This window comes from Rhinolophus sinicus, chromosome 2, assembly GCF_057876585.1.
Source record: "Rhinolophus sinicus isolate RSI-liver-muscle chromosome 2, RSI-T2T, whole genome shotgun sequence".
Lineage (NCBI taxonomy): Eukaryota > Metazoa > Chordata > Mammalia > Chiroptera > Rhinolophidae > Rhinolophus > Rhinolophus sinicus.
In genome coordinates, this window is record NC_142502.1 from 113,889,272 (window position 1) to 113,904,901 (window position 15,630).

A 15,630-nucleotide genomic window follows, 5' to 3' on the forward strand; every position below is an offset into this window, starting at 1 on the left:
TAGCTACATGGCTATTTATATTATCCATTTCTTCTTGAGTGAGCTCTGTTAGTTCGTGTCCATCTCATCTAAGTTGTCAAATTTATTGGCATAGATTTGTTCATAATATTCCTCTATCTTTTTATCATCTGCTGGACCAATGATGGTGGCCCTTTTCTCATTTCAGTATTGGAATCTGTGTTTCTGTCTTTTTCCTGACCAGTCAGGTTACAAGTTTATCAACTACATTGATATCAAAGAACCAGCTTTGAGTTTCATTGACTTTCCTTAGAGTTTTTGTTTTCTGATCCTTATTTTTTTTTTTCTGCTGCTTATTTTGGGTTTGATTTGTCCCCCCCCCCCCACCCACCCAGTTTCTTACGGTGGAAGCTTAGATTATAGTAACTCATCTTTTTCAAGTTTTCTAAACTATTAGGTTGGTGCAAAAGGAACTGTGGTTTAGAGGGTTAAAAATAAATGCAAAAACCACAATTACTTTTGCACCAACTTAATACATGATGGATATAGCATATTAGTATCATGGTACATTTATAGAGTTTACAAATGTATATTTGTTGGAGGTATAAATTAAAATTTTTTAATGATGTGCATCATCGAAAAAGTTTGGAGACCAGCGAAAGCATTCTTTGATTGGAACTCTGGGCTGCCTCCTTGGACATTTTGAGCAGAGACGTATCATGGGAACACGGGCTGTGTGATGGGGGTGGATGGAGTGGAGACAGTATCTGACAGTCGCCCCATTGGGAAAAGCCCCACGGCAGCATAGACCAGCACTGGGACACAGACAGAGCTCAGAAATCAGACTGGTAGAATTGTCACCTGAGCAGCCAGCACCGAACACTCAGGACTGTTCTCCGAGTCAACAGTAATGACAGATGTGAAGTACCTGGTACACGGTGGACACTAAACATGACAGCTGTTGTCACAACAAACATGTATTTCTTTAGGAATCAGAGATCTTTAGATAAACTAAAGGAACTGAGTAGCACCGATGCTCTAAGTACTGTCTGTCCCTCTTCTTAATGTCTACAGTTCTGCTTTGTCCATTTCTATCCCAGCCTGTTCTCAGATGGTTGGGTTGGGTTTTTCTTTTCATTTACTCAGCTGGTTTTTAAGCAGTCAAAAATCCTTTGGTCTGCATCCGGTGGACACTTTCTGCCCTTCACTGTTTTCTTGGGAGTTGCCTTCACCTCTCCTGATCTCCTCTCATGACGTCAGAACAGCCTCCCTCTGGAGTGGCAGGAAGCAGTCCATTGAGAGCCTCCGGGAGTGGACAGCTGTCCCTGGGGCTCCACACGGCCTCATTAGCGGGCCACATCTCCTGTGGCAGCAGCAGTGGTAGTGGCCACGCGTGGGTGCCCTTCACAGGGCAGGTACCGCTATCTCCAGGCCCAGAGAGGCGCTGGGATCCAGGTACCACCAGCTGCACTCTTAGTCCCCACACTGGTACTGTGAGAAGGCTGTGGAGACCCGGATGGGAGGGAAAACACTGGGAGGACCACCCAGGAGATCGTATCACCCAGCTTCCTCGCAGCTGTCCTTCATTTGGTTGGCATGACCCATGCAGAATCTCCAGTTGGAACAAAACTACAGTAATTCAACTTCATAATTGATTCTCACTTTTAAAACATATTATTGTCAGTTGTGAACATAAAAGTAGTTTCATTGAAAATAATAACTGACACATTTCTAGAGAACTGTGCCAGGCATTGAGCCCAGAGCTTTGCCTATGTCATTTAATCACAATCCAACAAGTAGGTAGTACTGTTTTCTCATTTTACAGATAATCAGAGATGGAAAGCCTAAGCTTCACACTGTGTGATGCACAGTCTCCTGCGTCCTTGGCTCAACCCAGGTCCAGCTCACTTTATCATATTCTCACTTGCTCTCGGTGCTCCAGGCTCCCAGTTTCCTTCCTGCCTCAGGGCCTTTGCATATGCCAGTGTCCTGCTTGGGTGCACGCCTCCCTCCTCCCAGGAGCTCCCTGCTTTTGCCTTCTCAGCAATTTCTCTTCCTCTGAGTCACTCACCTCTCTGGCACTCTGCCCTGCCCCAGTGTCTGGCCCCCCTTCCCTCCACTCTCAGGCTCCTTTTCCACTCTTTGGGACTCTGGCCATAGTTAATGGTGAATTCTTTGATTCATGTCTTTCAGTCTGTGAGCTCCAGAGCACAGGGACCATATCTTTGCTTGTTTACGTTCGGCCTTCTCTTGAGGTCCTGGCAGCTACGTGAGCCGAGAGCACAGTAGGACTCGGAGGGAGAGGATGAGTCTCAGGGAATGTATGCATTGCCCAAAGCAGACATCAACTTCTTGTCCCACCAGCTCTGCTGACCCCGATTGGTCAGTCAGCTGTGGTGTTGTGTGTGCCCACCAAGGCGTGCTGTCTGGTGCTCCGAGGTCCAGACAAGGGGTCCAGGGACCCCATGGGGACAGGCATGTGTGCTTTACCCCAGCCCCACCGACTTCTGGAGTGTGGCCTCCTGACCTGCCCCATCCCACCATCTGTCCCCACTGGGCCGTGTGGAGCCCCTCCGAGGCACAGGTGGGTGGGCCCCCGCCCCGGAACATACCCGGAAGAATACCTGGCATGATTTGTTACAGCTCCAGGTGATTTTCCTCTGTACTGGGCTGAGAAAGCACCAGGTGAGGAGGGCTTAGCTGAGTGTACAGACCTCTTGTGGAGCAGAGAACAGCCATACAGTGAGGGGTTGTCCCACCTCTTGAGCCCAAGACTCTCGACCTGCCTTTCAAATGAGGGAGAAATCAAGTAACTCACTTGAACGTGTTTATCTTTCAGACCCTGGTCAAGGGGTGTCAGTGTCTCCCCAGGACTCAGCCTCTAGCCCCCTCAGGGTTCAGCTGTGGCTGAGCGTTACAAAACACTGAGGCCCAGGTCCTGCCTTCAGACGTGGGTCTGGAGTGCAGCCTGGCTGTGGACATTCAAAGTCTTCCTGGAGGTTCCAGTAAACAGTGGAGCCGAGAACCCCTGGCTTCTGTGGGAAGCTGGATCCTTGCGCCACCTACCCCACCCTTCCCGACCCCAAGCCTCATCCGCCCTAGCATGTGAGGATGGCCGGGTTGTTCTAGAGTGAAGGCCATGCTTTCCTTCACTCAGTGGTTCCAAACTTGGCTGCATATCAGAATAACTTGGAAATTTTTTTAAAATTTCTAAGCCACACCCCAGACTAATTAACCATAGGCACTGGGTGGGACACAGGTGGCAGTCATTTCGGAAGCTGCCCCCGAATGTGCAGACAAGTCTGAGACCCACTGCATCTGGGTCCAGCTGGGTCCTGGGTCCAGAGGAGGGCACGCACCCGGGTCCCCACACAGCCCGTCCTTTAGACGCAGACCACTGACCACGGTACTGGGTGTACAGATTGCTCCTTTTTTTTAAGAAATTCCTTGTTGTTGTTGTTGTTGTTGTAGTTTAGAGCAGTTTTAGGCTTACAGAAAAACTGATGGGAAAGTAGAGAGAGTTCCCATGTGCTCCCCCAACTCCCCCCACACACACAGTTTCTCCTCACAGTAACATCTCCCATCGGTGTGCTTTCTCTTGGGATTGATGAGCCATTAATGAAACATTATTAACTGAACTCCACGGTTTCAATTAGGCTTTGCTCTTTGTGTTGTATTTTCTGTGGGTTTTAACAAATGTTTGATGACATCTCTCCATCACTGGAGTCTCGTCCAGAACAGTTTCACTGCCTAAACCCCCCTGTGCTCCGCCTATCCTTCCAGCCCTTCCAACCTCTGCAACCACCCATCTTTTATTGTGTCTATGGTTTTGCCTTTTCCAGAATGTCGTACAGTTGGAATCCTACAGTGAGTAGCCTTTTCAGAGGCGTCTTTCATCTAGGCATACACACGGAAGGTTTTCCCATGTTTTTTTGTGGCCTGAGAGCTTATTTCTTTGTATCAATCAATAGTACTCCACTGTCCGGATGAACCACAGTGTGTGTACCCGTCACCCACTGAAGGATGTCGTGGTCGCTTCCATGTTTTGACAGTTCTGAAGAAAGTTGCTCCAAACATCCGTGTGCAGCCTTTTGTGTGGGCATAAGTTTTCAGCTCCTTTGGGTCAACACCAAGGAGCATGACTGCTGGATTGTATGGTCAGAGTATGTTTAGTTCTATAAGAAACCGCCAGACTGTCTTCCCAAGTGGCTGCCCCATTTTGCACCCCCCACAGTGAGTGAGAGGTCCTGTGGGTCCATGTCCTCTCCAGCATTTGATGTCTTCTGTTTCATTTTATTCCAGAGATCAAGGCCATTCCAAAAGTCTCAAGTTCAGGAATCCAAAGTGAGAGGGAACCTGGTGGGCCGTACGTCCAGGGACCTTACGGGGAATCTCTTTGGCTGAGTCCTAATCCATCTCAAATTCTTGCTTGTCTGAACTTGGGAGGGTGGTCTGCTTCTGCCTTCCTGAGTCACTGAGGGGGCCTTGCATCCTTAACAACAACCCAAGCACACACACTGCGGCAACCAAGTGAGGAGATGGTTGCCTGGAGTTGAGACGTTGTAGCTGAGCCTGTCGCAGCCGTCCTGGACCGTGAGGTGACCTGGAGAAGGAATGGCAGAGCCCACGGTGCTCAGCGCCCAGCGTCCTACCAATCAGTCGTGCCCCTGCACCAGTGTGGCCCGACCACCTCTAGACTTCCTTTTATAAAGAGAAGTAAAATCTAGTTCATTTTAGCCCAGGTGGATTTTTGTTTTCGTCTGGGTCCTTTTGTTATTTGCAGCTGAACCTAATTCTGGCAGATATGGGAGGTTCAGTGGTTTGGCTCAATGCAAGTCTGTCCTGCTTGCCGGGGCCTGGTGTACTGTATGGTGTTAGGTGACGCCACACGGTAGTGTGAGTTACAGAGGGCAGAAGAGAGGAGAGGTGGCCTGGGGACATCGTCACCTACTCTGTACACACCCTCCCTCCCTTGAATAAACGACCAGGACTGACAGGCTGTGTGTGAGTGTCATGCGGGGGACCCTGCTCGCTGCGCCATTTGTCATGCGGGGAGGCCTGCAGGGTCTCTGGTCCCGCTCCCCATACAAGAACGCAGGATATGGTGAGGCCAAAAAGGAACACCCACGGAGCCATAGATGGGGGAGTCATACCACTATATTCTCTCTCTGTCGGCACTATACTCTCACTGGAGGCAGGATCCACACTGTCCGCAAACCGCCATCCACACTTGCCAGCCCAGCCACCATCTTCTTGCTAGCCCCATTCTTTCTCTCTCCCTCTCTGCTAGCGTAGCCACAGCAGTTATATTAGTGGCCAATGGCTCACTGGTTACAGCTGACGGCCAACTAGTCACAGCTGATGGCCATCCCATCACATTGATGGCCATTTACTACCTGAGCCAGCACCTGTCTATGTGAGGCCGAGAGCCTGGAAACTTCTTTGTGGGGCTCTGCCCCCACACTCCACCCCTACAGGCTCTCGCCTCACAATCTACGCGACAAGCGTCTTCCGCGAGGGGACCTGTGCAAGGAGCCTGGAGGTGAATGCAATATCCTGGACATAGCCAGGCTCTCTGGGCACAGTCAGGGTTTCTCAGGGCACCACCAGTGCTTCTGGGCACAGCCAGACTTCCTGGACTTCTTAGGGTACCACTAGTTTCCCCAGGCACAGCCAGGGTTTCTCAGGGCACCACCAGTACTTCTGGGCACAGCCAGACTTCCTGGACTTCTTAGGGTACCACCTGTCTTCCCGGACACAGCCAGGGTTTCTCAGGGCACCACCAGTACTTCTGGGCACGGCCAGACTTCCTGGACTTCTTAGGGTACCACCTGTCTTCCCGGACACAGCCAGGGTTTCTCAGGGCACCACCAGTACTTCTGGGCACAGCCAGACTTCCTGGACTTCTTAGGGTACCACCTGTCTTCCCGGACACAGCCAGGGTTTCTCAGGGCACCACCAGTACTTCTGGGCACGGCCAGACTTCCTGGACTTCTTAGGGTACCACCTGTATTCCCGGACACAGCCAGGGTTTCTCAGGGCACCACCAGTACTTCTGGGCACAGCCAGACTTCCTGGACTTCTTAGGGTACCACCTGTCTTCCCGGACACAGCCAGGGTTTCTCAGGGCACCACCAGTGCTTCTGGGCACGGCCAGACTTCCTGGACTTCTTAGGGTACCACTAGTTTCCCCGGGCACAGCTAGGATTTCTCAGGGCACTGCCACTCTCTCTGGGGTACAGCCCGACTTCCTGGGCACAGCCAGGGTATCTTCAGGGCTCAGCCAAACTTCCTGGACTCAGCCAGGTCTCTCAGGGCACTGCCACTCTCTCTGGGAACAGCCCGACTTCCTGGGCACAGCCAGGGTAGCTTCAGGGCTCAGCCACACTTCCTGGACTCAGCCAGGGCTCTCAGGGCACTGCCACTCTCTCTGTGCCTCTCAGGGTACCCTGCTGGAACAATAGCGACTCACAATCAAGGTGCTTACATATTCTCAATGGCGGCCAGTCAAGACACAAAAGCAAATATCCCCCAGTTCCACTAACAACAGTTCCCAAACAAACAGTCAAGCGGTCCATTAAATTAGGGATGGAAGGCAATTCCCCATAGTCCATAGTCATTCTCAGGGCTGTCCTGGGGGTGAAGGACGACCTTGACCTCACCCTCATCTCCCACGGAGGACTCAGCAAGCGTTACCTCCTGGGACCACAAGTCCTGCATCCGGGCTGCCTGAGCAGGAACCTCCCGGCCCACAGGGCCGCAACGACCCTTGCCTTCTCCGGCCTGTGCTGGTTGGGGAACCGTCCACATCCTTCCACCTCTCCACGGGGCTCCATCTCTGCAGCAGCTGCATGGCTTTTCCTGTGCTGGTGGGAGAACCGTCCACGTCCTCCCACCCCTCCACGGGGGTCCAGCTCTCCGGCAGCTGCTCCTCCTGGTCTTCCTGAGACTGAGTGTTCATACACACAAACTGCTCCACCGTCCTTTGGAGAGCTTTGGCCGGCACCATACCCTGCTCGCTGCACCATGTGTCGTGCGGGAGATCCTGCTCACAGCGCCATTTGTCGTGCGGGGAGGCCTGCGGGGTCTCTGCTCCCGCTCCCCACATAAGAACGCAGGATATGGTGAGGCCAAAAAGGAACACCCATGGAGCCATAGATAGGGGAGTCATACCACTATATTCTCTCTGTCGGCACTATACTCTCACTGGAGGCTGGATCCACACTGTCCGCAAACCGCCATCCACACTTGCCAGCCCAGCCACCATCTTCTTGCTAGCCCCATTCTTTCTCTCTCCCTCTCTGCTAGCGTAGCCACAGCAGTTATATTCGTGGCCAATGGCTCACTGGTTACAGCTGACGGCCAACTAGCCACAGCTGATGGCCATCCAATCACATTGATGGCCATTTACTACCTGAGCCAGCACCTGTCTATGTGAGGCCGAGAGCCTGGAAACTTCTTTGTGGGGCTCTGCCCCCACAGTGAGGACAAGGGTGTGTGTAGACTATGTGTGGTGCGTGGGGATATGGGTGTATGTGGGGGTGTACAGTGCAGTGCAGGCAGGGGTACACCAGGCAGGCAGGGAGGGTGTGTGGGCACCAAACGGAGGGTGTGGGGACAGAGCCCCAGAGAGCAGTTTCCAGGCTCTTGGCCTCGGCCTCACGTGGAAAGGTGCTGGCTCAGGTAGTAGATGGCCGTCAGCTGTAGCCGGTTAGCCAATTGGCCACTGATATAACTGCCGCGGCGGTGCTGGCTGGGGAGTTGAGAGTCGAGTTGGTTGGTTGGCAGGCAGAGAAGCGGACGGCAGGTTGCAGGTCGTGTGACTCCAGCCTCCAGTGAGACTGTAGTGGTGTGACTCCCCTATCTATGGCTCTGTGGGTGTTCCTTTTCGGCCTTACCACATCCTGCATTCTTATGTGTGGAGCGGGAGCTGAGACCCCGCAGGCCACCTAGCAGGCCGCCTCGCACGCGTTCGACAGAGGGCCTTGGCTCAGGGGTGATAGGGAGAAAACGGAAATTGAAAAGGCCCGCGGGGTGGGTTGTACAGTGGAGAAAGAACAAAAAGAAGGTTCCAAAAGAACGTGGGTAGAACGATAGGATTTTGTCTTTTTCACCAAACGGATCCTTTTTGGTAATGTCCCTCCCTCCCTAGGAGACCAGCTGCTACGGCCAACACCCCCCCCCCCCCCCCCTGCGCTGAGCCTTGCACCTGCCCAGCACCGTGGGCTCCCTGCTGGTCTTAAAGCCAGGAACCGCACCAGCCTAGTCTCAGGTCCTTGTAGGCTCTTCCTTCTTTCTGTGATATCGCCCCTGTCACCCTGGCCACCTTTCTCCCATGCCATTACCATCTGGCATCATTTGTGTATCTATTCGTCCTGTGAATTATCTGTTTCCACGAGACAGGACTCCCCACTCATTCACTACTGGGTCCCCAGCATTTAAAACAGTGCCTGGTGTTGTTACAAATAAAGAGTTTAAATGACTAAAGCTAAATAAAGCTGATTGACTAAAGCCAGTGATATTGAAACGTGTTTAAATCTGAAAGTGCTGAGGGAAGTTGAGTAATTAGAGTTGGATAAGAAACAATAGGTTTTTAAGCCTCCCCAAATGTGGAGAGGATCCCCCGGGCCCCCACCCCCCACCACCCGCCACACTCTGGTCAGGCTCTGGCTCTGGCTGCTGGATTGGTAGCTCGCTTTCCTTCATGAAACAGCCCAACAAACAGGCCCCCCCCCCCCATTAAGGCTGAGGCCGCAGAGGGCCCCCTCCCCATCAAGGTTCTAGGGATGTGTGTGCTTTTCCCATTCCAAGAAAATCACGCCAGGAGAAAGTGGCGTGATGTGAAGTAACAGCTTCTTCTGAGGCACAGATGGAAAAGTCACTTTTATTTTAGGCCTGATGCTTTTCTTCCCCTGCTTTCATTTGAAGCATCACTTTTACTCCAGGAGAGCCACCAAAAGGGAAAAGGCTGAGCACATGGCCTACTTATAGGCAGCGTCAGTTATGGGCTCTCCAGGTACCTGTAGTCACTTAACCAACTTCCTGGGCTGTTGGTTAATGGGGCTAATTTATCCAAGGCATCCCAGGCCCCTTTCTCTGAAACTGCTTCTGGCGCATCAGCCGGAGTAAGGCTGTGCTGTGGAGTGACTACTCGTGGGGAGCGGGGTTGGGGGACAGTGCAGGCTGGTGGGGTCAGTGCTGCTGCTGTCAGATGCACCTGAGTGGGCCGTGGTGGGGGGGGAGAGGCACAGCCCCCTTTGGGGTCTGACACCCCCACAGGATGTTCCAGCCCAGCTGGGCCTCCCAGGGCCTTGCCCTAGCTTGATTCTCTTTCCATATGCGGCTTCCCCTCCCTGGAAAGTTCATGGGCCGCCCACACGTGCGTGCGCTTACGTGCACCGTCCCCAAGGGCCCTGGTAAACAGTTCCCTCTCTCCCTCTCCTTCCCTCTGTCCCTGTCTCTCTCTCTCAGTGGAGTCGCTCTGTTTTGCACACTTCATCCTTCTCAGTTGTTTGTGAAGCGGGCAAAGGGTATCATTACCGTTCTCTTATTTGTTATGTTGCCCGAGAGGAAAAAAGAAAACAAACAGGAAAGTTTTTCCTCTTCCAAGAGTCTAATTACTTGTTGGGTGAGCCTGGACCCATATACATTTCCAAAGAGAGAGACACTTGATGCCTCTGCAGCAGTGTCCTTGGATGGGACTCAGAGACCCTGTGCCTGCCACTCCACGGGCAGCTGGCTCTGCAGCCAGGCCAGGCTGGGGCCAAACTTCCGCTGTGGCATCAGGAGACTTGATTTATTGCCCTGGTCTCTGGACACACCTCTCTGCCTCTGTCATCTCTGTCCCTTTGCAGGGCCTGTGCTTCCTTTCCTGTTACCTGTACCGTGATCCTTACCCCCACCCCCCACCCCCATTAATTCCCCCTCCTCTGAGCAAGCTCCACACCTTTCATTTGCTTTGGATTTTACATGAACACACTCTTGTATTTATTTATTTATCCGCCTGGCTCCTTTTCCTTCTAGACTGTGGGCTCCCTGAGATCAAGGTCCCTACTGAGTCACCTTTTTCTCCTTAGCAGCTGGCAGTAAGGTGGGCCCTTAGGAGGAAGCCTGCACCCTCCAGAATGGCGCAGGTTTGACTACTCGCTACTGACACACCCAGCCTGGTTCTGGGTTCTGATTCCAGTGCCTCATTCATCGTCAAATTCAGCATTTGTGTTCTGACACTGCCAGCTTATCTTGTGATTTGTTTTTCGTTTCCCTCTCAGCCGTGCCCTGTTTGGTCAGGTTTATTCAGGATTCTGTTCATTCATTCATTCATTCATTCTGCTCCCTCCACGTGCCAGCCACTCCTCTGGACACTGGGTGTGAAGAGCTGAAAAATACAGGCTCATCCCTGCCCTCATGGAGTTTACATTCTAGTGGGGAGAGATGGACAAGAAGCAAGTCAGTGAGTAAATGAGGTGACGTGGAGGGATAGTGGCAGGGTGCAGGCACAGACTTACTTCTGACGGGAGAGGGGGCCATGTGCAGAGAGCCCGTGGGCGGGAGAGGACAGTGCAGCATGTCAGCTTTGGGAAGTGTGCTCGGACACACAGTTTTCCTTTTCCTATTCTCCTGCTTCTGAAAATGTCCGTAGCCAGTCTGGCAGAAGCGAAGGCCCCGGGTACGTCAGCTCGTCCCCTTTGTCCATGTGGTCAGATTATCGCTCACATTTCTAGAAATGGTCAAGTGAGGATGGTGCTCCCAGCTTGAGCTTGCTGAGGAGACACCTCCCAGGCTGCGTGTCCCCAGCAGAGTTGGTGGGCTTGGCCATACCCAGTGTCACAGCAGGGGTGACAGTGACTCAGCGGTGGGCTCCAAGTGGCCTCAGCCTAGGGCAGAGAGCCCGGGCACTGACACAGGTGTCTTCTGAGTCTACAGTCTTGAGGCCTCTCTCTGGTCAGGGCTCGTCATCCGGCTCAGCTCCGAGCAGCTCAATGGTGGCCTGGCAGGGCACCGTTACCCCTAGGCCCTTGCACGTTGAGGTGGCCATAGCTTGAAGACCAGAGAGAGAATGTCCATGTTCCCAAAGTTTCAGCAAGTGTCTGAAAATGACTGGGTACTTCATTTCTCCAGAGGACACCTACAGTGCCGCAGAATACAGCGGGTCCCCTCCGTGGGAGTGGCCTGTCCTCCCTGTCCTCATCTGCCTGCTCTTACCCTGGCCCTCCTTCGCCTGACAGAGCAGGACGATGTGCACTGTGGTGCCCCTCGCTGCAAGAGGTTGGAGGTGTTTCATAGCCTGGGAGCCCACAACCCGCCATGCACCCCCTGGGCTGCGTAACCGGGGAGGCAAGTCTGGCCCCTTCCTCACGGCCTCTCTCCTTCGATCACCACTTACTGCATTCAGATCATATCTGTCAGTGTGTCTGTTCAATAGGAGCAGGTTATTCCGTACCAGTTACACCTCAGAGCAAACGTTACAAAACAGAATGAAATATTACCAAAAGAAGCTTCTTCTAAACATATATGCATGCTGGGAAATAGTAAAGTGTTTCCTGTTGTATGATTGTCATACAATGGGTCATTCATTGTAGCAAGCTACCGATTTCATTGTTGTTTGTGATCTGATCCTCAGCTCAAGGAGCATTTGTAAGTTAGAAAAAGGGAGATTTCCTCTGCTTATGATGTAAAACTATGTGCATTTTTTTTTAAGTAAAAATAAAGTTACTAAACTTGGCTCCAGTCCCCACAGTGAAGCCCAGAGTCTGAGGAAGTTAAGGAGCAACCCCACAAGAGTGCCCGTGAATCTAAGCGTGTGAACCACTGAGCCCCCAGCCTCGGGGACCAGAAGAGCTAGGCACAGCCTGTCTTGCTGCTTCGGTTCGTATCTCTTCCTGCCCCTTCCTGACTCAAAGCCCTCACTGCCCCGCCTCTTCCGAGAACATGTCCCAAGCTCTTGAGCGCATCTCTATGCCTCCCTGTTGTCTGGCTCACACCTAACACCAACTCAGTGTCAGGCCACTCAGTTGTGCCAGTGAGTGTCACTGAGCTCCATTTTGCTTTGGGTGCCCAGTGTGTGCTGGGCTGGGTGGGGGTGAGTGTGGAAACCATGATGCTGATTTGCATATATATGGTCCCTGTCCTGTGGGAACAGAGACATACAGAACATCAGTGACGATGGTTAGGTGGATGGTGACTAGATCTGGGTTGTAAAAGTGTTGCATATCATAAGCTTGTTCTGCAAGTCATAGCACATGCAGATTCTTTCTTGAGAATTCTCTGAGAAGTTGGTTTGAGATATCACAGAGTGTTTAGAGCCTGGATGGGCTATTATACCGGGGCGCCCCCAACCTGCCCACAATCCCTCGGCCCCCGAGGTGCTGGGCCCCCATACATTGCCGTGGCAGGTAGATCTTCCTCCATGGGGAAGGCCCAAGATTTCTTCAGAACCTGTGCCCTGACTGTGTTTAGTAATTGTCTGCCAAACCGCACCACACTGGCCCTATAAGTAACCCCCCAACCCCCGCGTATGTGCCAGCCTGCCGTGCTCCTGCCCCCATTACCCCTGCATCCCCTATCTGATGTAATAAGCCACTTGCCTCTTCCCCAGCACAGGGCTACAGTCACAGCACTGTAAGGATGAGTCAGGAAAGAATTACACTCAGAAAACAAATGCACATCGGAAGCAGGGTGGGTGCCATGGGCTTTGGAAGGACCGCTTGTAACTGTTCTGATGAGCGCTTCATGCCCACTTGGAAAGTGGGAAGTGACACTGGAGACATAACCACCCAGTCCACTGTGCAAAGAGCCACTCACTCCCCCACCCCCTCTTCTTCCTGGCTTCCTGCCCCTTGTGCTTCAGGACAGACCCTCTATATCTGGAGCCCACAGGGGGCAGGTGGGCATTACAACTGTGGTCCTTCATTTTTTTCAATTTTTAAATTTTTTTCAGTTACAGTTGACATTCAGTATTATTTTATATTAGTTTCAGGTGTACAGCATAGTGGTTAGATATTTATATAACTTATGGAGTGACCCCTCTGATTAGTCTAGTAGCCACCTGGCACTAGTCGTTGCAACATTATAAACTATATTCTCTGTACTTCACAAGGTCATACAGTTAAGTTCGCAAACTCATCCTAGAGAAAGTGCTACATACCTCATTTCTGAATATCACTATGATCACCTTCAAAGTACTCCCCTTGGGAAGCTATGCACCAACGCCAGCACCTAGTCCACCCTTCAAAGCAATTTTGGAACTCTTTTCCTGGAATGGCCATCAGAGCTGTGGTTGTATTACCCTTGATGTCCTGAATGTCATCAAAATGTCTTCCTTTCAATATTTCCTTTATCTTTAGGTAAAGAAAGAAGTCATTGGGGGCCAGATCAGATGAGCAGAGAGGGTGTTCCAATACAGTTATTTGTTTACTGGCTAAAATCTCCCTCACATACAGTGCCATGTGAGCTGGTGCATTGTCGTGATACAAGAGCCGTGAATTGTTGGCGAAAAGTTCAGGGCATCTAACTTTTTCATGCAACCTTGTCAGCACTTCCAAATAGTAAACTTGGTTAACTGTTTGTCCAGTTGGTACAAATTCATAATGAATAATCCCTCTGATATCAAAAAAGGTTAGCAGCATCATTGCAACAAGTTCGTGAACTTAATTGTCAGACCTTGTACATCCCTGTGACTATTTTGTAAAGAATTGTGGCCCTTTAAACGCATCATCTCAAACACCTGGAACAGACCCCAGCACGCAGACTTCCGCTGTACCAGGCGCAGCTAGACCTGTGCAGCAGGCAGGCAGAACCGCACTGTCCCTAGACAGGCCCAGAGCTCCCCAGTAACAGCCATGCCTCTTTCCTTGGCTCCACACCTGGGCCTGGCTGTTAGCACCCTTTCCCAAGAGGATTTAGAACTGGCCCTGAGGAGCCAGTGGGGAGTTGTCAGAGCAGGCTGGGACCACCTGCAAAGCCACTAGGCCTGGGGAGGTTTGTCTCTTTAGACACAGCCTTTCGAGAAGCAGACAGGTATTGGACATGCCTCCCGTGACCTCCCGTGGGATGGGGTGGCCGAGGTGCTCAGGTGTGTTTCTGGCTGCCTGGCTGCTGTGCTGGGGGAAGCTCTGGGAGTCGTACGGTGGGAAGACGACGTCTCTGGCATGCTCAGGGGCCGTGAAGAAGGTTCTAGCGGGTGGCCGGTTAGCTCAGTTGGTTGGAATGCGACGCTCGTAGCACCAGGGTTGCCAGTTCGATCCCCACATGGGCCAGTGTGAGCTGCGGCCTCCACAACTAGATTGGGACAACTGCTTGACTTGGAGTTGATGGCGCCTGAAAAAACACTTAAAATAAATAAAAAAAATTTTTAAAAAGAAGGTTCCAGCTTCATCACTGAGGGCATGACATCCTTCACGGATACCTGGGACACAAGAGCAGCTGCAGGGCAGGCTGCCTTCTCCCCACCATCCTCCTCATCTTGTTCCTGACTAGCCTAGCAGCTCGTCCCATGCCAGCTGGGTCCACGTCCAGCTAGTCTCTTCTCTGCCGACTGCCAAGGATATCCCACCTAGGGTTCCCCTGGAAGGACAGACGCTGTGGCTCTCCTGCGGGGCACCCACAGAGCCTCATGATGGCCACGGCTGGGAACGAGGGCTGAGCATTCTCTGGGTGCAGCCCCACCACGTGGCTCTTTCCAGTTACTGTGAGAAATCCAGGTCTCCTACCATCCGTTGGTCATCTCAGGTTTCTTTAAAACCCATCACCATCTCATGGAGAGCTTGAAGACTTCCTTTCAGAAAGGACCGCTTGGATGGGCTGATGTCTGCCTGTTGCACATGGAGTAGCCCTCTGCCCAGGACTGAAGCTGGGGAGGGAGATGTAGCATGGGGGCTGAGCAGAGGAGGACACTAAATGAGCTCAGCATCCTTGTAGGGGGCTGTGCCACCCAGCTGCGCAATCTCACCTGGGAAGAGAGGGAAGATCCTCAGGTGGCCATGGCTGGTCTCCCAAGGCCAATCTTGATTACAAAGCCCAGCTGAAGAGCCCTAGTCCGCTACATGGGACCAGCTGCTAGAGACCAGCAAGGCTGCTGCTGCCTGGTGCCCGAAGCCTTCCTCCACTTGGCCTTCTGGGAGGGTGGGAGCCACCCGGTGCAGAGGCCAAAGGTAAATAAATGACAGGAAATCCATTGAAAGGGCATCCTGTTGGTAACTGGCCCTCTTGGGACAGTGTAATTCGATCTAGGTAAAATTCGTCTCCCTCCAGCATCCATTCCTCAGCGGCTGTGGCCAATAGCAGGTCTGGCTTGGCTCAGCAGTGCAGACCTGGGGAGAGTACGCTGCTGGCAGCCTGCACATGGGACCATTGCTGGGTGCCTTCAGAGCTGCTTCTGGTTGTGGTGGTGACAGTGCACACACCTCCCTCACCCGCCCCTGCTGAGACTGTCGGACAAGCATACAGATAGTAACTATTACTTTTTCAACCCTTGGGAAAAACAAATATGGAGACTGAGGTAGAGGTCAGTGACGTGGCCCTCTTAAGATTACTCAATGACTGCTGTGAGCAGCCAACCGACGACTGGTGACCCACTGCCTCAGCCGGGGGGAGCGCAAGGCTCATAATACCAGCATGTGCCAGGGAACTGTGTCCTACACAACCAGACTGAAAAACAATGGCTTGAACTGGAGA

General features: G+C 52.3%; 1 protein-coding gene across 1 annotated transcript in view; it reads left to right on the forward strand.

Annotated features, from left to right (window-relative positions):
* Positions 1-15,630, forward strand: part of FAM178B (family with sequence similarity 178 member B) — a 106,390-nt gene that overhangs the window by 50,135 nt on the left and 40,625 nt on the right. The window contains 2 exon segments of the mRNA XM_074333924.2: positions 11,072-11,225; positions 11,227-11,280. Coding sequence (XP_074190025.2) covers positions 11,072-11,225; positions 11,227-11,280 — 208 coding nt within the window.